Genomic DNA, 21402 nt, shown 5'->3' on the forward strand with positions numbered 1-21402 from the left:
GCAAGTGCAGAGGCCTTAGGCTGGAACCCAGAGCCCTGCTTCCTTGTCCCCAGGTGTTCCCATCAGACCACAGAGCCCCAGGTGAAGCCCCTTAGGGAACCCTTCCAGGGGAGGAAAGCAGACCCCAAGGGCTGTGTGTGTACCAGTGACTGGGGTCTAAGTTGGGGGATTGGCTCCCCTGCAGCCCAGACTGACCCTTGATCCCTGGAGGGTTGAGACCTTAGGAGTGGGGAGGAGGTATGATCAAAGGGGCCAAGGAGCCTGGCTCAGACACAAGCTCAAACAGGTCAATACCTGTGATCAGAAAGGCACAGGGAAGGGATCCTTGGGGCAGCTAGGAACATGGTTGGGCCTCCTCCCTGTGGCCTGGCCTTGATCCGATCACAAAGAACTCCCAGGCCTGGGTGTCCTCTGTTCCTGACTGCTCCAAAAGTAGGGAGGGTGGGCAGACTAGGGTCCTGGAGGCAGGTGCTATGAGGGCCCTGGATGTGACCTGAAATGGCCAGGCCTGCCCACCAGCTCGTGGTAGCTTCCAGGCTCAGCCCCTGGGCACCTGGGAAAGGGGCACAGAGGCTGCCGGGCTAACAGGAAGATCTATTTGGATCTGATTTGAATTATTGAGTGTTTCGAGACTTATTCTTGGTTCTGGGGCAGGCTGTGGTCTGCGAAGATGGATATCATTTTGGCCCTATTTTTAAGGCTCTGTGGGAAGGAGCCCAGACGCCACTGCACTTAAGGCTCCTGTGCAGCCTTCTGCAGGGCAGAGCCCCTGGGGGCAGGGGGAGAGGCAGGCAGGACATGCCACCGCCAAGCCCCCGCCCCATTCCCACTGCTTTCCTGCTCTCCCGTGAATGACCCCAGCCAGCAGGCCCTCAGACTCCACGTTGGCCCCCTTCAGTTGCTTCAGCGCCACCCCCATCTTTCCAACCCCTCCACATGAACTCCCAGCTTGGCCTACCCCTCCAAGATGCTCAGGGCTATATCCACACCCACCACCCTGGCGTGAGCCAGGGATCCCAGCAAGCTGCTGACATGTTCTCTCTCTTCCTCTCATCTCTGATATGGCCTTGGTGTGGCCAGGAGACAGGACCGAGGGGCCAATGGGTCTGAGAACTGCTACAGAGTCTCTTCCTCCAGGCTGTAGCTGAAACTAGTCCCTTTAAGTTCAGATGCCCACCCTACCCCCACCTCCACCCATAAGCCTTCCATGACAGGCTTAAGCCCCCACTCAGCCCACCCAATCTCTGCTACCCTTCAACTGCTTCGCCTGGAACCTCTGAGGTCAGGCCAGGATTTAGGTGGGGCCATAATTAGATTCTGATGGGGTGGGATTTATAGTCTTTGGGGCTTGTGCGAAGAGATGGAAGCCCTTGAAAGCAGAGCTAGGTTGAGTCCTGACTGTCTGAATCTTGCAGGGGACCCTGCCCTCCCACTCCTCACTCAAGCCAGGGGCACTACAGAGGCATTGTGAGGGTGGGGAGAGCACTCCTTAGAAAAACCACTCACTGCCAGACTGACCCAAACTGCTAAAATCAGTAAATAAAGTGGAAATACTACTACCAACTTTATAGAAATAGAAAATTTCACAAACAATTGTATGCCACCAACACACTAGACAATCTAGATGAAATGGACAAATCTCTAGAAACACACAAACTATCAAGTGATTCAAGAACAGAAAATTTTCATAGACCGATAACAAAGAGATTGAATCAGTAATCAAAATCCTCCCAACAAAGACAAGCACAGGGCCAGATGGCTTCACTGTGATTTTACCAAAGGTTTAACAAGAATCAACACCAATCCTTCTCAGACTCTTCCAAAGAAGAAAAGAGGAGGGAACACTTCTAACTATTCTATGATGCCAGTATTACCCTCTATCAAAGCCAGACAAAGACATCACAAGATAAGGAAACTACAGACCAGTATCCCTTATGAATATAGATGTAAAAGCCCTCAACAAAATACTAGCAAATCAAATTCAGCGGCATAGAAAAAGGATTATACACTATGACCAAGAGGGATTTATTCCATAAATGCAAGAGTGGCTCAAAATATTAAAGTCAATCAATCTAATACATCACATTAACAGAATGAAGGAAAATGATCATTTCAAAGGTGCAGAAAAAACATTTGATAAATCCAACACCCTTTCATAATAAAAACACAGAGAAACTAGGAATAGAAGGAACTTTCTCAAGCTGATAAAGGTTGAAAACCCCACAGCTAACATCATACTCTGTGGTGAAAGACTGAAAGCTTTCTCCCCCAAGATCAGGCACCTGTCTCTCTACCTCTGGAACAGATAGATTCAGAGGAAAGGAAGAAATAAAACTTTCTCTATTCGCATAAAACATGATCTTATATATAAAACCCTTAAGGAACACATACATACATACATACACACATACATACGCACACACACATTAGTGCTAATAAATGAGTACAGTAAAGTTGCCAAAGATACAAAAATAGTTGTATTTTTATACACTTTCAATGGGCAATTCAAAAATAAAACAGTAGCATCAAAAACAATAAAATACTTAATAAATTTTACCAAAGGAAGGACAAGACATGTTCAAGTAAAATCACAAGACATTGTTAAAAGTAATTAAAGAAGATATAAATAAGTGAAAAGATCCTGAGTTCAGTGACTGGAAGAGGTAATACTGTTAAGACAGCAGTGCTCTCCAAATTGATCAGTGCGATCACTATCATAATTCTAACTGCCTTTTTTGGGGGGCAGAAATGGACAAGCTGGTTCTAAAATTCATATGGAATTACAAAAGACCAAAATATCAGTATGCAAAAATTACCTCAAAATGGGTCAAAGATCTAAATGTAAGAGCTGAAACTACAAAACTCTTGGAGGAAATTTTTGTGACATGAGATTAGGCAATGGTTTCATGGTTATGACACCAAAGCACAAGCAACAAATGAAAAATAGATAAACTGAACTTCATCAAATTTTAAAACCTTCACTCACAGGACGCAATCAAAAAAATGAAAGGCGACTTCCCTGGCAGTTCAGTGGTTAAGACTCTGCATTCCAATGCAGGGGCTGTGGGTTTGATCCCTGGTTGATCCCAGGCTGTCCCTGTCTCTGACCACTAATGCCTCAGTGTGGAGCCCGGCTGGTGCTGTACACCCCCCATTCTTCATTCACTGGGAAATGACTGTGCCCCCGCCGGCATGGACTCCACGTGGATCCTCACACTCAGTCCCCCAACTGGATCAAACAAGTGCTCAGATTCTCGCAGGACACAGACCCGAGGCAGGAGGGCCACTGCCAGCACAAGGGAGTCAGAAGCCACAGGTACTGAGGTGCAGGTTCCAAAGCCACAATATGCCAGACCCTGGGGTGAGTGGGCAGATGGCCCAGGGCCTGCTAGGGAGGGTGGGGTGAGGTGGGGCTCCCTGTGAACCCCCGGCTGTGATGAGCAGGTATTTTTTTCAGTCCCAGGACTGGGTGGACAGTGGAAGCAGAGGTGAGAAGAAAGATGTGCCAGTGTGGACATCTGGGGAGGACTGGAGATCAGAACCTGGGACAGGCCTTCCTGCCTGTAGGAGTCCCCTTGGAGGTTCCTGTGGAACATGCCAGAAGTTGCTTGCCCAGCAGGCCTTTGAGTGGAGCCCATAAGCATGTGAGTGGCATTCCAGCAGCCCACTTGACCCCAGGAGGTCCTCTGTACCCAGAAGCCCCCCACCCTGGAATGGTCCTGTTTCCTACTGCAATGTCCTAACAATGCCTTATACAGGGCTTCAAGAGCAGAGGTTAAGCAGAAGGGGGGCAGCACCCTGCAAGCCCCAAACAGCTGGATGCCTTGCCCACTTGTCCCCTTTGCTTCTCCTAGGAGCCCAGGCCTGGAAGAGAGCTCCTTTCTCATCATGAATGAAAGGAGACACACCAGAGCAGAGAACGGAGGGAGTGCTAAGACCTGGGGCTTCCCTGGGTTTCTGTGCCAGGCTGTCAAACCATGACAAGCAGCTCCTTGAGAGGCAGCATAAATGGCAAGAAAGGCCTTCAAAGATTCTTCACATCTCTCGGCAAAGATCCCAGAGTTCTTAGGGAACCTGGGGGCCTGGGGGTGAGCTGGCAGGTGGAGGACTGGGGGCTGTGGGTGGAGCCATGTGCCCTTCTGGGATTTAGCTCACATCGAGGGGCATGGCAGGTCAGGGGCCAGAGTCAGGGATGAGGCAGAGCTGCTTCCCAAGGTGGAGATGCCTTTTGAGGCTGGGCCCCTGGGTGAAGAGGCTGGCAGGGCAGAGTGCGTCAGGTTGGCAGGGATGGGGGAGAGCTATTGGCACTTGAATGCAATGGGCTGCCCACCCTCACAGACCCTGGCCAGGACAACAGACGCCAACACCCACCCCTTCTGGCATCAGTTCCAGCCCTCCGCCTGGCACCCATCCCTTCAGCCTAAACTGCCCCTGTATGTCTCCTCCAAGCTCAGCCCCTTCCAGGCTAAGATGCAGCTCTTCTGCCCTTCTCCTGGCCCTGCATGTGCCAGAAGCAGACAGGCTGGAGACCGGCAGGGCAGCCAGGGGCCAAGCCCAACAGCAGTCACCCCAGTCTAGACCCTCCCTGGGCAAAGCAGGAGTGGCTTGGGTCGGCAGGGAGCTGGGTCCTGGTTTATAAATGATCTCGAAGCAAAAGCAGCACGTGCACTCAGAGGAGCAGATGGGCCAGGAGAAGGTGTGGATGTATGCATAGTCTGGCAGCCAGAAGCCCACCTGGGCACTTTCAGAACAGAACACAAAAACACCAGAAAACTCCCTGTGAACCTTGAATCCCTTCCTGTGCTCCTGAGAAATTAATGTCACGGGTTCTCTGGATCTGGTGCCCTACCATGTGAGCTGTGTTCCAGTGAGCTTGCTCTGGGCCCCCAGGCTCCATGACCACAGAAGGGGAAGGTGGCCAGCCCAGTTCATCTGAGAATGGCTCTACCTGCTGCGTCCCCATGTCCTCGGGCATGGGTGCCCTACCTGCTCTGTGGGCCATTCCCTCAGTCCCCAAAGATGAGTTGGAGCAGGAAGCCCAGGAGTCTCCCTGGCATCTAGCTCAGTGCCACCCCCGGCCCTTGCCCTACTGCCCCTGGGTGCCTAGGCATAGGCGCTTCAGCTCTGGGCTTCAAGGAGCCCGTCCTTACCTGCAGGCTCTTCTGAGACTCCTTGGGGGCACGCCTTTGGCCTTTGTGCCTCCTTGCTCCTGGTAATGACATCCAAGAAATGACAGCATCAAACACCAGAGCCCCCTCACTTCCCAGATGGTCTCTGGAAGCTGAGCCAACCTGGGTCCTCAGGGGCTTGAGGACCCAGGTCAGAGGGCAAGGCAGATCCTGATGGCCAACCCCTACCCCTGGGAGAGTTCAGGAGTGCCCCTCAGTCCTCAAAGCAGCTTAGCCAAGCGCAGGCCAGGAGGGGAAGGGAACACAGAGGAAACACTGTGCTTGCCAAGGGCTCTGAGCAGGAGAGGACAGGCCTGACATGGGAGCTGCCGGCTGCCACCTCACTGCCTCAGTCTCCTCATCTGCGAAGTGAGCACAGTGCCTGTCTTATGGAAGTGCTGTCAGGATTCAGCAAGCAGCTCCTGCACACACACGGCAGGATGAGAATTACTGTGTATCACACAGGTGAGGGAACAGGCCTGGAGAGAGCAAATGACACAGCTGGTGCAGAACCAGGTTGTGAGCTGAGACCATCTGACTCCCTTGCCCTTTCTGTGAAACCCAAGGGCCTCACAGACAAATGGACCAAGGTAAGCAGGGGGCCGCCAGGGTGGGAGGTAAGCAGTGGATTGTGAGGGTTTCTGGAGAGTCCACACTGGTGCCCAGCATTCTCTACTGTCCCCTCGGGAGCTTTGAGTCTGCTGCTTGGCCCTGCATGTCTGGCCTGAGCTGCAGCACAACAACTGAGAGAGGCCCAGCCACCAGAAATGGCCCCACGTGGGCATGACCCAGCCAGCCCAGCACTCACCTCCCCGACGGTGGGGCAGGGACCCCTTGGACTTCCTGGGTCCTGCGGATGTAGTCTCGGGAGCGGATGTCAGCCTGGGGAGGGGGGCTGGAGTGAGAGGCAGTAGCTGGGGTCCCAAGCTGGCCTCTGGACCAGTCCCCACCCAGAAGGGTGGCCTCTCCTGGGCAAGTCCACAGGGGCCCGGCCTTTAGGACAAGAAGCAGCAGCCCCATCATGTGTGGGTGCCAGGATGCCCAGGCCCTCTGGTCAAGGTGCTTGATGGCCTAAGGGAATTGGCTGGGTGCCCCACTCCTGCTTCAGCTAGCTTTCAGTGGGCTTATAGCTTGTGCTTCCCTGTATGTTTCGCTTGAGCCAATGTTTTTCCTGCTAAAACTCTCTCTTCTGAAGGTTATCTTCAGCCCAGCTTGTCTGTCCCCACTTTTGGTTCATCTGGCTCTCTGGGTAATGTTGGAGAAGGAAATGGCAACCCACTCCAGTATTGTTGTGTAGAGAATTCCATGGACAGACACTACAGTCCATAGGGTCGCAAAGAGTCAGACACGACTAAGCGACTAATGCTTAACGCTGGATAGTGTTAGCTGTTAACTCTGTCTGTGGGGAAGTGTCTAGAAAGTTCTGCAGAGTCACCAGAATCAAAGGGGGCTTGTGGGCCACAGGCCGGTACGAGACACATCCTGGGGAGAGGGGATCTGGCCTGAGGGGGGCCCCCAGAAACCTTCCACTTGGGTTCTCCCACTGCCTGACCCCATTCTAGGGGGCCTGGCCTCAGGGAGGCCCCTGATCCCACCTCCAATGGGCTTAGCCCCGCTTTGGGCCACAAGACTACAGGACACAACAGCTAATCCTCCTGATTGCTTCTACTTCAGAGTGAATGGGCAAGTGGGCAGGGTGGGCAGCAAGGTATCCAGCGGGGAAAGGCCCTGGAGACGTGAGGCAGTACCACCTCCCTTCCCCTAAAGCAGCCTGGCCTGGCCGGGGGACAAAGGGCCTGTGACCAACGGAGCTGGCCCTAAACCCCTCTCTCAGCTTCTCCTCTGAGCTTCCAGAAATAGTCAGGAGGGCAAAATGTACACAGGTGAGTGGGCCCAGGAAGAAGACAGATCAAGAGATAGCCAGTGCCACTGGACAGAACCCCACCCCCTTTCCTGGAAGCGACAGAGTGGGTGGGCTCCTGGATGCAGATGTCTGATTTTTCTCAAGAGCACACACACAGTGTTGGCCACCTCTGAGGGGCTGACGGCACTTTATGGGGTATCCCCCCACCTGCAAGGACACAGTGATCATCCACTCTGGGGCAAGGAGAGGTAGAGGGACAAAGACCTGCCCATAGCACCAGCTCAGTGGAGTCCCTGGTTCTGAGAGCCTGGGAAGAAATCTTCGGTCCTCGTTCCCAGCCCCGCTCCTGCCTCAACCCCTGCCCACAAGGTTGTACAGGCGGGTGGGAATGGGAAAGGAAAGGTTTTCTGGGGCCAGGACACATGTCACAAGCTTGAGAACCCATGCATTTACAAACCCTGTGTGGGGAGGGAGGGAGTGAGGCTGAGGCTGTGGGCACAGCACGTCTACCTGGAAGCCACCCTAGGAGCCTAGGCTCTGTGGAGCCCTCGGAGCTGCCGGCGTGGGCTTAGTCGTGTGCATGCTGCTGCTGCCACCTGGAGGCCACCCTGCACACCAGCAGCCAGGAGGCCCCAAACCCCAGGCTCTCGGGGTGTGCCAAGCAGCTGGTACTGAGCTGAGAGACTGGGCGGGCCCTCAGCCAGGTTGCCTCCAGTTGATGCAGCACAGCCCTCAGACCTTGCTGGGAAGGCAAATGTGACAGAGTTCCCTCCCAAATCATATCCAAAGCCCTGTGGTAAACCTGAAGACCTGCCGCAATGCGCACCGGCTTCCACCTACTCACTCCCCCAGGCCAGGGCTCCAGCCATATGTTTCCCCGAGTTTCTGGGCATCAAACTTCTTCCTGCCCCATGGTCTTTGTAAATGCTGATCCTCGGGCCTGGACTGCCCTTCCCCACCTCTTCCAGCAGGCCTCTCCCTGAGGGCAGCTTCCCACAGATCCTCGACTCACGGGCTTTCCAGGAACTTGTACCCCCCCGGGTACCTCCTTAAGGCCAAGACATCAATGTGGCCCAAGGGTATCTTGCATGAGGTTCTATCTCCTGCACAGCAGACCAAGCTTTTTCTTGGCTGGGCCAACTTGTCCATGAGAGTTCTGATCCCCTTTGGCCCCGAGTTTGTGCTACATGCCTGGTGTGGCCTGATTGGCATTTCTGGCACAAGTCTTCCTCAGCTGTGCCCAGTGGCCCTGCAGGGGCCTCCCAGCTGAGGACGGCTGCTCCCTCCCAGGCCAGCTGGGCAGCTTGGGCCCTCAGGGGCTGGCATTTGAGCTGACATCAGCTGATTCACCCAGTGACCCAGGGTGCAGGAGGCTGAGAGGGTGAAGACAGCGCCAGGCAGGGCAGGGTTCCAGGATGAGTCCTGGGAACTCTGTACCTTCCAGACCCCTCTCCTCCCCTCCAGGGCCCAATGTGACCCAAACAGACTCTCCCACAGGTGCCTGTGGCAAGCTCTTAAGCCCAAGGGCACAGGAAGAGTAGGTGCTGTGCACTAGCCCACCCACCTGGCAGCCCACTCACCTGGCGCACAGGCTCCGGGATCCGAAACTTGCAGCAGCTGTGGGTCAGGCGCACAGCTGCCTCCAGGCTTATCTTGTGGCCCACAGAGACATAGAGGGGCTTGGTGCTGTGGTCGTGGCTCCTCAGGGCCTGTGACAGAGAGGGCGAGGTCAGGGCGCTGGGCAGGCTTTGTGGGTGAGAGGACTGACACATCTCAGGTGGCGGGCAGGGGCTTGGGGGACTGGCGGCACCTTCAGGGCACCTTCCTGCTGCTTGTCTTGGGGACAGGATAGGGCCAGTGAGGACCCAGAGGGCCCCTCAGCACAGTTTTGGAGGGGAGGAAGTAAAGATGCAGGGTCAGCCAGAGTGGCAAGGTCTGGGGTACACACATTACACGGGTGCTCACCCAGGGCCCAGCTGAGGGGTCCTTCTCAGCAGGGCACAGGCCCCTGGCCACTTACTCTGCCCAGGACGGTCCCAGAGCCTCCCATCAGAGGAAATGAGTCTCCTCCAGCCTTTAGGAGCTGTATCTGGAAAACAGAGGGAAAAAACAAACTTGAATACCTTTCTCGGTGAAGGGCCGAAGGCAAGCCTGCTCATTTTCAAACCATGAGCAGTTGCTGAGCAAGGAGATGGAAGGGCCCATCCCGTGAGTGGGTCCTGCTTCCAGGCACCACCTACGGCACTGTCCCACCCTGACAAGACGCTCTCCTCAACCCTGCAGCAGAGAAGGGACAGTAGCCCACCTAGTGCTGGGGGTGGGGAAGCGCCAGGATGGTATACACACAGGGCCACAACCTGCTCGAGGCTGCTTATTTCCTGCTGCTTTCTCTCCTTCTACAAATTTGAGCACTTCTGATTCAACCTGACAAACTTTTTCAGGTGGTAGGGACTGGCTCGCTGAGTGGGTCAGGGGCCCCTGTCAACTCAACAAACACGTGCTCCACTCAGGCATAGGGAGCTGGAAGGAAAAGACAGACACAACTGATCCCCGCTCCCAGTCGGCTGTCCAGGTGGGTGAACCATGCATGGCATTGTCCCCCTCTGGAAGGGGTCCCAGAGGACGGGGATGCCCCAGGCAGGTAGGTGCCCCAGTTCCACGCTGGAGGAAAAGCACGGAACGTTGCACAGGCCCCGAATGCCTAGTACCTACAGGCTCTGCTTCCTGTGGGCGCCACAGCAGCACGCAGGTCAGGGTAGACAGAGCAGGAGAGGCAAACGTGTGCCCAGAGGCTGGGAGAGGAGTTCCGGGTCTCCAGAGATGACCCACCACCCACGAGCAACTCTGGTCTCCTCATTCTGCCCAGCGACCCAGGATGGGAAGAGAGTGTCCCAGCGGAGCCAGCCCACAGCAGGGCAGTCTGTGTCCTGCGCCACACAGGCCCCCTCACCTTCTCCTTGTGCAGAGCATTGTTCTCAAGTCCATCCACCTGCAGGAGTTTCTTGGCCACCCCGATGCAAGGCAGGTCTGTGAGGACACCAAGGTGGCAGGCCACCCCAAAACCTGCAGGGGCAAAGGAAGATGAGGCTGGAGCAGTGAGCCCAGCAGTCAGGAGTCGGGGTGAGGGACACACCAGAGCCTCACCGAGCTTCCCATCAACAGAGGCCTATTGGTGGGCAAGGACTAGGGGTTCAGGCCTCAGAGCCCCACCTTGACCTTGAATCTGGCCCTCTGCCCCAACTTCCCAGCTGGCAGGCTGGATGGATGCCTCCCTCCGTCTGACTAGATTAGGAGCCTAATTACAATTAACATGCTCACATGTTTCACCTGCTTCTCCTTTCATTTTCTGGCACGTTCCATCCTCCCCTCCATTTGTGGCTACCTTGAGGCCTCTGGGTCTCTGCCCCAACTGCCCCAGCACTTTGGGGTTCCTGCCAGGAGGCCAGGATAACAGTGACTGGGGTCAAGGCCCAGGGCTGGCCTGCTGGTCCTGCACTAGCATCCAGGGTGGCTGTGGGCCCACAGGCTCCCAGGGCAGGGACTGAAAACACAATGCCACCCCTTCTCAACTCCCTCTCCCTCCAGCTTTGTATCTGAGGATATGACAGCCCCTTCCCCTTGGTGGTTTTCTCCTGGGTCAAAGTTCTCCCGTGTCGGTGGGGCACATGTGTCCGTTCCTGCTTGGTTTCAGGCCAGGGTCCGCCTAGGACACAGGGCAGGTCACCAGTGGGACAGGCTAGCTGAACTCAAAGTGATCAAAGTGAAAGTGTTAGTCGCTCAAGTTGTGTCTGACTCTTTGCAACTTCACGGACTGCAGCCCGCCAGGCTCCTCAGTCCATGGAATTCTCCAGGCAAGAATACTGGAGTGGGTTGACATTCCCTTCTCCAGGAGATCTTCTCAACCCAGAGATCAAACCCAGGTCTTCTGCACTGCAGACAGATTCTTTACCACCTGAGCCACCAGGGAAGTCCCAGCTGAGCTCAAGGTCTATGACTTTTGGTAGCACTGTGTCCAAACTGGGTGGTGGTACCGGAGCTGGGCCAGCACACGTAGTGGGGACAAGCAGGAAAGAGGTAGGGGTGAAGAGAAGCAGGGGCTCTTTACTAGGGGATCTTGCCAAGGAAAGCAAAACCAGGAGTTGTAGGGCCAGGCTAGGGGGCGGAGGGCCCATGGCCTGGTGCAGGCGACTGCCCCCTTCAGGTCCCTCTCCTACAACCCTCCTGGGCCGTCTTGGGAGCAGGATTACCTCGGTGGTGCAGCACCCCATTTCCATCCACAAAAAGGACCTGGAAGAGCCACAGGGGAAAGTCATAGTCAGCTGAAGCACCTCACGTCCATCAGGCTGGGGCATCCCAGAGCAAGAGGAGGGACCCAGTTCTTTAGGTCTTATCCCTCTTGAGGCAAAAGCACTTCTCCAGGAAGTTCATGGAACCTCTCCCTGCAATGCGGCAAGGCCTGCGGAAGGCCTTCCCTCCAGCCCAGTGAGGTACTTGCCTGGGGCATGAGGCGGGGTTCCCTCTGCCGAAGCTGCTGCACTGCATCCACCAGGAAAGGCAACTCTCGGAAGGCCAGGAAGCCCGAAACGTAGGGGGCTGTCAGGGTCACCATTCGGCAGTCCTCATACAGCACCTGCCACCAGACACCTGGTCACCAGGCACCGGGTCACCTCCCCCTGCCCGCCCTCAGCCCTCATCTGTCAATCCTTATCACTCCGTCTCCCAGGCTCACCCCCAAGTCCCCCCTTCCCTTCCTCACTATCTGGGGACACGTGACCCACCCTACAGGTGGGCGGTGGGGATTCAAATGCTGCCATTTCAAAGGCACTGGCCACACCTGGTCTGTACCAGGCCCTCCTCAGGCTGCCTCCTGTGTAAGTCAGAGCTGCTGTCCTCCTGCCCACCCTGCTGCCAGCCCGTCTGGAGGCTCACAGAAGACCAAGCACAAGAAGCACCTGTGAATAAGGCCAGCGTGTCCTATGAGATGGAGCCTCGGGGAAGAAAAGGCCAGGTCTTCATAGAGGCTACACAGCAAGAAGGGCACCTCTTGCCTTATGAAAAGAGAGTGCAAATATTTCAGACAAAGGACAGGCATGATCTGAGAGGCAGTCTGGAAGAGAACTAGATCCTGAGAGACTGGAGAGTCCAAAAGGAAAAATTCTCAGGTTGCAATTGCAAATAACCCCAGAGAGAGAAAGGGGGTTACCCCCAGAGATGCACTAAAAGGCCTGGCTAATGTTGGGAGGAGTAGGGGCCAGAGGTCTGAGGCAGACCTGCTGGGGACCATCCAGTTTTCACATGCTCTGGCAGGCTGTTCTTCAAACTCAAAGTCCTATCACAGCATGGAAGAGGGGCTCCTGTTCCCACTTGATTAGAATGGTAAAGGACCTGCTCAGAGCACAGGATGGCAGCCCTAAGTCCTTTAACCTTGAGTTTTCATTAGAGCCAGACCTGCTTGAGGTAAAGAATGTTTCCCACTAAGCACACCTCTCCAGAAACCTAGGATATCCTGGATTGTTACTAGCCACCCCACACCCCAATCTCTTGGTGACAGCTTTCAAAATCATATTTTCACCTCTCCCTCTAAGCTGGGTCATAACAGCATGTCCAAGTGAAGATTACTCTAATAGTATTGAGGAAGGGCTTGTTCTTCCAATATTTTTATCAGTGATTCACAGGAGACTCATACAACTGCCAGTGATTTAGACTGGGCAGGGTCCAGGTGGATGACAGAATGGAGAATTCAATTCCCAGTGACCCCAGCAGGCTGGAGTGCTGAACCCCATGCAACAGAATGACTCTTCACAGGGACACAGGGGAAGTTCAAGTGTGGCCTGAGTTCCCATAGGCTGATGGTGGCTGCTTATGTCTGAATCTCTCTGAACAAGTTCCAGAAACCAGAGATCCACAGAAGAGGAGATAAACCTCCCCTGGCCCCATGCCCACATCATAACCAGGAGACGACAGAGTACAACCATCAGTGTGCACCTACATGTGGAAATAAACAGCCCAGACTCACAGAGCCAGCACTAGGCCCCACACGGGGAAGGCAGGAGCGGAGGGGCAAGGGCAAGGGGTATGGCAGGGCCTACTGGTTGGGAGCCTGATGGAAGGAGACCTGGGGGTCAGCTCTGGCCTTACCAGGGAGATGCTGCTCTGGGGAGAAACAGGTGAGCCCTGGGGGCTCAGGGAGAAGACAGTGAGGACAGAAATGTAAGCTCCTTTGGAAACGAGAGTATCAAAGAATCAGAAGACACATTGGCCATCTTTGCTTCAGAAAAGAACACGATTTATTAACATGACTACACTTCACAGTTCAAGACTTAAGAAACCCAACGAGCCACCCAAACTCCCAGCCCTTGAGTTTCCTCTTTAAATATAACTTAAAAGTCAACAGAGAAAGGCAGTACACAAAAACTACAAGAACTCAGAAGGCAACGATCAACGCTTTTGAGCTGATGAGATGCTGCCCCCAACCAGTCGTGCATCAGAGGGAAATTAACAGAGAGCACAACCTGGGAGAAATAAAAACAGAACCATAAAAAAACCTGGCAAGTTAGGAAACCCAGCATATGTATGATTGAAAAAGAGAAACAAAACTGTGGAGCTGAAATAATAAACAGAACTAACACTTAAAAGCACAATCTAAGAAACGTTCCCAAAATAAAAAGTGATCTGACCCCACGCACTGAAAGACCCAACTGGGAACGCGGGGAAACTGACGTGGAAGAGCCAACTCAAGATGTATCTTAGTGGAAAAAAAGTAAACAGGCAACATACTGGACCCCCCTCCCCCCAAAAAAAATCCCCACAGTAATCATAATCTACTGGCAACAGTAATTATTTAACATAAAATATGTCAAAGTCTTACAGATCAGAGAACACATTTTAGAGATTAAGGACCACTGGGGAAATGTGTTACGGAAGGGGTGATGGAATTCTGTATGTGCATTCTAAGGTGTGATGATGACACCACTGGTATGCAGAAAAATGTCACTCTAGGACAAGCCTGCTGAGCTCTCACAAGCTCTGGGAGACACTCCTGAATCTCAGTGTGCACAAAGAGAAGACCGCAAAACCAGGTGAATCTTTAGAGGGTGTTCAATGTGTTATTTCAACTTTTCAGTATGTGTGCACATTCTCAAGTTACAAATCTGGGACAGGGAAAAATCAATTGTGCTAGTTAGCATGTGGGCATGATCTGGATGGTCCGTAATCTCTGTGAAGATCTGCAAGTTCCAACCTAAGCTGGCATTAGGCTCACCAATGGATGAACCAAACGGCTGAACTGCACTTGACGTACTCAATTCAATTCTGGGTGCTGGATATAAAAACGAGCCCTGCTCACTGCAGGCGGCCAGAGGGCCAGCAGCAAGAGGAGGAGCTGGGAATCACCCCAATGAGACTCAGGAGAACACACAACGGTCTTCAAATAGGAGGGTTTTCAGAGAAGGGCAGGAAAAGTTTGTCCTGTACTATGCACCAGAAAGCAGAAGTAACAAACAAGTACATTTCAGCTCTATGTGGAAAAGAACACGCTCTTCCAGTTACGGAATGGGCTCTGTGTGAGGCCACAATTTGTCAGGCACGACAAGAAAAGAGTTTCTGGCTGTGTGAATGGCAGACCAGAGACTCACAGCCTGGGTTTGCTATGGAATCACAGGAAGGATTGTCAAAAAAACCCAAATATCAGTAAATGGAGAGGGGCCCGGGAATCAACAACTTTATTGAGATATAATTTGCTACCGTAAAATTACTTGAAGAGTATAATTCAACCATTTCTGGTATTTACAGAGTCATTCAACCACTGCCATAATCTAACGTTAGAACATTTTAATCTCTCCCAGATAATTCTTATACTCATTAACAGTTACCCTCCATCTCAATCGCTAGACCTTGGCAACCACAATACTACTTTCTGTCTCTACAGATTTGCCTATGAAACCTTATTTCTAAACACACTTCCAGGTGACTCTGATTGCACAGAATCATAGATTGGCATTTGGGAGTCACTGGACCAGACTCTTATAAGAGCATTCCTTAGACTAAGCACCCATAGCATAGGATGGCAAGTGCTGACTACATCCAAGTCTGGGGGTCTGAAAAAAATACAGTATAACCCTACTCTCGAGAACCTACAGACGGTGGGAAAAACAATATAAACCAATAACTTCTTTTCTTTGAGATGGGTCGGGAACAACCCCTAGAGAAGGAAATGGCAACCCACTCCAGTATTCTTGTCTGGGAAATCCCATGGACAATGGAACCTGGCAGGCTACAATCCATGGGGTTGCAAAGAGGCAGATACAACTTGGCAACTAAACAAGAAGGACAGACTATTCAAAATGATTACTGCAATGAAGGGGAGTTGACTACTGCAATAGGGAGAGTGCTCTGCTAATAGGCTGTAAGATCTGAGAGGATCTCTTAAATCAGTAACTTTATGGGGAACACATGTATACCTGTGGCGGATTCATTTTGATATTTGGCAAAACTAATACAATTTGTAAAGTTTAAAAATAAAATAAAATTAGAAAAAAAAAATCAGTAACTTTAATACAGTGTGAGAAGTACTGTAAGAACATATGCAAAACAAAGAGACCTAGGGCAAGAAGGTGATTAATTCTGCAGGTAGAGAACGGTACAGAGCGACGGGAACAACTGAATTGAAAAATGAGAAGCTGTCCTAAGAATTAACAGTACCTTAGCATTTACTTTTTGAGGGCTTACCACATGCCCGTTAATTGCTTTCCATACATGATCTCAATTATTCCTCACCAAACTCTGAGTCAGGTATCAATATATTTCTGCTAAATTCTGACTAAAAGCTCTTCGAGTAAAGTGCAAAGACACTGAGGCAGGAAGATGGCAGCTCTGGGAGCAGGCAGAGGAGCATGGAGGGGGAAATGCTGAAGCTGCAGAGCAGAAGTTTCTTTGTCAAGCTCTTCTTCAGCCAAGGCTTCCTGAGCTGTTGACTCCAAAGGAATGGTGGGTGCACTGTTCATTCATTCACATATCTATTTGAGCATCTTCTATGTGCCAGGCATCAAGCTAAGTGCCAAGGCTATAACTGGTGTGCAAGAGAGTACAGTTTCTACTATTGTGGAGTTTACATTCTGGTGCAGGAGACACACAGGCCAATTCTATCCCAGGTGATAAAGAGGAATGAGAGGATGCTGGGAGCAACCCCTGGTCTTGTAGGACGAGGTGGGGGACTTACTGGAGGACCTAAGAGATGAGGAGTTAGCCAGATGAAAAATATGCCAGGAGAGGAAACATCACTGCAAAGGTTAGGCAGGCAGATACAGCCTGGAGTGCTTGAGGAAGCGGAAGTCCTCCAGAATGGGGTGGGTGATGAACGCGGCAGGTGGCCAGAGGTGAGCCTACTGTGAGTTATATTAAGCAGGGGTCAGATCATGAAGAGCCTTTATGCCTTGTTAGTGAGTGTTGCTTTTATTTACTGTGCGATCACAGGATGGGCACTTAAGTGTTTTAACTGGACTAGGTGGTGACTGCTCACATTTGCTTTTTAGGAAAACTGCTCTGTTGGCAACATGGAGAAAGGACCCTGGGAAGATTCCGCCTGTCCCCTATGCAAGAGGTGACAGTGGTACAGCCAAGAAGGGGCAGCAGCGATAGAGACAAGGGGACAGACTCCAGTGATTTTAGGTGGTGGGAAAAATGTAGTTAGTGTGTGACCAGCTAAGGGGTATGGGAAGACAAAGATTTCTAGCGTCTTGGGCAACTTGGGGGTATGTTGCTGTGAGTTCCTGAGATGGGGAGCAAAAGATGACTGCCAAACTTGGAGATCATGAGTTAATTTGGATTTAGGTCACAGAATCTAGTCAGTTTTTGCTCCCCTCCTCTTTTCTTCAAAAGCTTTCCAATTTATTAGTGAACTCCCACAAGAGGAGAAGCGGGGTTCTACCCTGGCACTGTTCCCTGTCCAGAGTCCCGCCTCTCTCACTAATGCACCCGGGGACCCAGCGGTGCGGCCCCTGGCCAGAGTCCCCTAGGGGTTACCTCAAGCTCTGGGTAGCTGAGCACCACCAGGGAGGCGCAGGCGCTGCCACTGTCGTCTTTCACAAAAGACACGTCCACGCCCCCGACCCTCTGCAGGCCTGAGAAGGCGGGGTCCCGTTGCCAAGCCTCCGTGTCCCGGTCCACAACACGGGCCTTCAACGAGGCTTGCTCCCTGAGAGTAGAAACAGGTCCAGCGGGCCGCGCGGCCCAGAAGCCCCGCACCCCGCGGTCCAGCTAAGGCCGCCCTCACGCGGATTCCAGGCCCGGGAGTCGAAGCTCTACCAGGGACCCTCCGGGTCTCGAAGTCCCTCCCTCCCCTGGGACCCAGACGCGGTCCCGGAAGCTACAGCCCTTTCGCCCGCAAGCCAAAAGCAGGCCCAGGCCCCTGCGGCCCTAAGTCAGGGGTTATGAGGTCGGAGGTCCGCGGGGAACCACGTCGCTCCAATCCCCGGACTTCGCGCGTCCCCTGCCTCATTACCGTTTCCAATCCAACAAGATCTCCTCAGGCGGTTTTCCAGCCGCCTTTCGGGCCATGCCGCTGCCTGGAGCGCCCCCTTCCTGTAGCGTCACTTCCGGAGCGCCGCGCGCAGGCGCTGTGCCTGCGTCGTCGCCGTTGCAGCGTTTGCTGAGGCTCTTGGACACCGCCGTCTGGTGGCCGGAGGCCTAGCTGGGCATTAGCTGCTCCGAAAGAGCGGCAGCCAGCCATCAGAGTTGACCTTCTAACATAGCCGCGGGGAAGGGAAAGTCTTACCCCTCCAGAGCTTCTGACGGCATGTGAAAGTTACACTGACAAACACAGATCTGCAGGAGAAAAGCATGTGTACATATTTTACTGAGTTTCTCCGCGTACCTGCTTACCTTGTGGCTTAGGTGGTAAAGAATCCGCCTGCGATGCGGGAGACCTGGGTTGGGAAGATCTCCTGGAGAAGGGAAAGGTTACCCACTCCAGTATTCTGGCATGGAGAATTCCATGGACTGTATAGTCCATAGGGTCGCCAAGAATCGGACACGACTGATCGACTTTCTCTGCTACACGTACAGGGAGGGGACCTTTCACTAGAGAGTGGAGACCTAAAGAAGTGGCCAGAACGAAAGCTTTATACCTATTAGAGAAAGAAACAATGAATTTGTGAAGAACCAACCAGTCCATTCTGAAGGAGATCAGCCCTGGGATTTCTTTGGAAGGAATGATGCTAAAGCTGAAACTCCAGTACTTTGGCCACCTCATGCGAAGAGTTGACTCATTGATAAAGACTCTGATGCTGGGAGGGATTGGGGGCAGGAGGAGAAGGGGACGACAGAGGATGAGATGGCTGGATGGCATCACTGACTCGATGGACATGAGTCTGGGTGAACTCCGGGAGTCGGTAATGGACAGGGAGGCCTGGCATGCTGCGATTCATGGGGTCGCAAAGAGTCAGACACGACTGAGCAACTGAACTGAACTGAACTGATTAAGGCAAGAGAGGTTTGGACTGTGGGTAGTAAATAGTGAAACCAGATCGAGCTTTCCTCACACAGCCTTCTCAACCCTAAACCCCCTGCCTCTGGTGATAAGAATGTCCCTCTCCTTCCTGGGAGGGGACCTTTCACCTGGGAGATTTGGAGCGAAAAATGGTTGAAGCAGGAGTGATTTTGCTGCTTCTGCCATTGTCTAAAATTTCTCTGGCTTAAGATCAATATGCCAAGGTGCCATATTTTGGGGTAGTGTGTCCTGAACAGTATGACCAAGCATCTTCCATTTACGTGGTACCTTGACCTCAGTTTCAGTGACTCTTTTTGAGGACAGGACACAGTCCTTAGTGGGTCCAGACTCATAAATTTGACCTGGTGGATCTTGGTGAGCAGAAAAACTAAATAGGGACAACCTGTGGGGCATTGACTGATCCCTGCTTGTCAGTTGAAAGAATAATGATTCCATTCTCTTTGTGCTAGGTGTTGTACAAGATGCTGAGGTTACAGCTTCCTGATGGTAGAACTGCAGTTGTGTTAAGTGCTGACATGAAAAGAATATGGGAGCCTGTTTAAACTGGTGGTAAAAGGAGCCCTGAAGGTTGAGTACAAGAGAGCATTTTAGGCAAAGAGAACAGCACATGTAAAGGGCTGAGACAGCAAAGAGGTTGGTATATTTGATGTACTGAAAGGTGACCAGATAGGCTGAGGTGCAGCAATTTAACCAGTGGTTTATGTTCTACTAGGGGAATTTGGAGAAGTATATGGATAAGTAATCTGAATACAAACCTCAAGAGGAAAATACAGGAGACTAGGACGGGAGTCTGAGTTTCAGGAAAGGCTTCATATGGCACTGACCACGGATGGGCCTGGAGATGTGGGTAAGTTTTCAGCTGGGAGAGGGGATGAGGACTGTTTCCTGAGCACTCACAGCAGACCAGGCACTGTGTTGTGATTTACCCACACCCTCTTATTTCTCACCACAGCACTGTATTTTACAGATGGGGAAATTGAGGGGTAAAGAGGTGAAGTGGCTCGCCTGAGGCCAGACTGCAGGCAAATGGGAGGGCCAAGAATTACTCTGGGGTCCACCTGGGCTGTACTCTGTGTCAGCCTTGTGTTACAGACAGGATGCAGAGGGCTTTCGATCCAGTAATCCGGAGCCATTCACTGGCCTGTGGAGACGGAGACAGTTTTTGGGTGCTGAGGAGAGAGCAGTGGTCTGGATGGAGGTTCTGATGTGCTTCAGGGTACAGGCATGGTGATGAGGAGGGAATGCTGGGGAAAGTGGGACACCCCATGTGGGTCTCAGTATAAAAGAAGGGGAGCAGGGTTAAAGGCAGGCCTTTATAGGATATGCAGTCACAGGGGTGATGTCCATGTGCTCCCACTGGGCCCTTTCCTCTCCAGTTTCTCTCTGCTGTTGCCCCAGATGGCTTCCTGAAATAATCCCAGCTCCTCAGAAGGAAGCACAGCCTTGCTGTCCTCAGAATACACTTCAGTCTGATGAGGTGTGAATCTTGTCAGCATTTGCTTTCTTGGGAGAAGGCACATTCCTGGTGTTTTTCCAGTTGGAAATGGGATTCATAACATTTGAGCATGGGACTAATTAATAACTAGAGGGATTAAAAAAAGCAAAAAGCAATATAAATGCAAATCATGGCATGGATGGATGGTTATTCAGCTCAAGGCCTCAGGCTTTCTTCTTCTATTAATATGTCCTCATCTAGTGTCTTTCCAGGTCCAGCTGATACAGTGACCTTATACTTGGCAAGAACATATTAAAAGATGTAGCAGTGGCCCTGTGTGGGGCTGGACATGGGTAGCTTTACCTACTGAGCAAGGCCCTTTTCCACAGTGATTGTTTGTCAGTAGAAGTTTGTTTCTGAAGTGGAATTGCCTGAACCTGGGAGGAAATGAAATAGCTCATGACTGTCTCAGTTTGTTTAGTCGCTAAAATAAGTCATGTCTGACTCTCTGTGACCCCATGGATTGCAGTGTTCCAGGCTTCCCTGTCCTTCACTATTTCCGGGAGTTTGCTCAAACTCATGTCCATTGAGTCGGTGATGCCATCCAACCATCTCATCCTCTGTTGTCCCCTTCTCCTCCTGCCGTCAACCTTTCCCAGCATCAGGGTGTTTTACAGTGAGTCAGCTCTTCCGCATCAGGCGGCAAAAGTATTGGAGTTTCAGCATCAGTCCTTCCAATAAATATTCAGGGTTGATTTCCTTTAGGACTGACTGGTTTGATCTCCTTACTGTCCCAGGGACTCTCAAGAGCCTTCTCCAGCACCACAATTCAAAACCATCAATTCTTCAGCACTCAGCCTTCTTTTTGGTCCAACTCTCACATCCATACATGACTACTGGAAAAACCATAGTTTTGACTATGTGGACCTTTGTTGGCATAATAATGTCTCTGCTTTTTAATATTTAGTCTAGGTTTGTCATAGCTTTCCTTCCAAGGAGCAAGCGACTTTTTAATTTCATGGCTGCAGTCACCTTGTACGGTGACTTTGGAGCCCAAGAAGATAAAATCTGTCACTCTTTCAGCTTTTTCCCCAGGATGCCATGATATTCGTCTTTTGAATATTGAGTTTTAAGCTAGCTCTTTCACTCTTCTCTTTCACTCTCATCAAGAGGCTCTTTAGTTTTTCTTCAGTTTCTGCCATAAAGGCTGTATCATCTGCATATCTGAGGTGGCTGATATTTCTCCTGGCAATCTTGATTCCAGCTTGTGATTCATCCAGCCTGACATTTTGCATGATGTACTCTGTATATAAGCTAACTAAGCAGGGTGACACTATACAGCCTTGACATAATCCTCTCCCAATTTTGAACCAGTCCATTGTTCCATGTCCAGTTCTAACTTTTGCTTTTGGACCTACATACAGGTTTC

The 21402-nt window shown here is 52.0% G+C and overlaps 1 protein-coding gene across 6 annotated transcripts in view; it reads right to left on the reverse strand.

Annotated features, from left to right (window-relative positions):
* ENDOV (endonuclease V) overlaps window positions 1-17637 on the reverse strand; it is a 79789-nt gene extending 62152 nt beyond the window's left edge. The window contains exons 1-10 of one of the 6 annotated variants that reach the window (XM_061392634.1): window positions 17531-17637; window positions 17053-17224; window positions 11528-11662; window positions 11280-11319; window positions 9983-10095; window positions 9053-9121; window positions 8613-8741; window positions 5977-6050; window positions 5151-5209; window positions 2465-3585 (exon numbers count right to left, since the gene is read on the reverse strand). In XM_061392634.1, coding sequence (XP_061248618.1) covers window positions 3536-3585; window positions 5151-5209; window positions 5977-6050; window positions 8613-8741; window positions 9053-9121; window positions 9983-10095; window positions 11280-11319; window positions 11528-11662; window positions 17053-17224; window positions 17531-17586 — 897 coding nt within the window. In that variant the 5' untranslated portion in view covers window positions 17587-17637 and the 3' untranslated portion in view covers window positions 2465-3535. Of the gene's footprint in view, window positions 1-2464; window positions 3586-5150; window positions 5210-5976; window positions 6064-8612; window positions 8742-9052; window positions 9122-9982; window positions 10096-11279; window positions 11320-11527; window positions 11663-17052; window positions 17225-17530 lie in introns of those variants that run through there. The other 5 variants (XM_061392635.1, XM_061392632.1, XM_061392636.1 and 2 more) reach the window with 5 other exon arrangements.
* Between the last annotated feature and the right edge of the window lie 3765 nt (window positions 17638-21402).

This window comes from Bos javanicus, chromosome 19 (assembly GCF_032452875.1).
Source record: "Bos javanicus breed banteng chromosome 19, ARS-OSU_banteng_1.0, whole genome shotgun sequence".
In the NCBI taxonomy this organism is placed as follows: domain Eukaryota; kingdom Metazoa; phylum Chordata; class Mammalia; order Artiodactyla; family Bovidae; genus Bos; species Bos javanicus.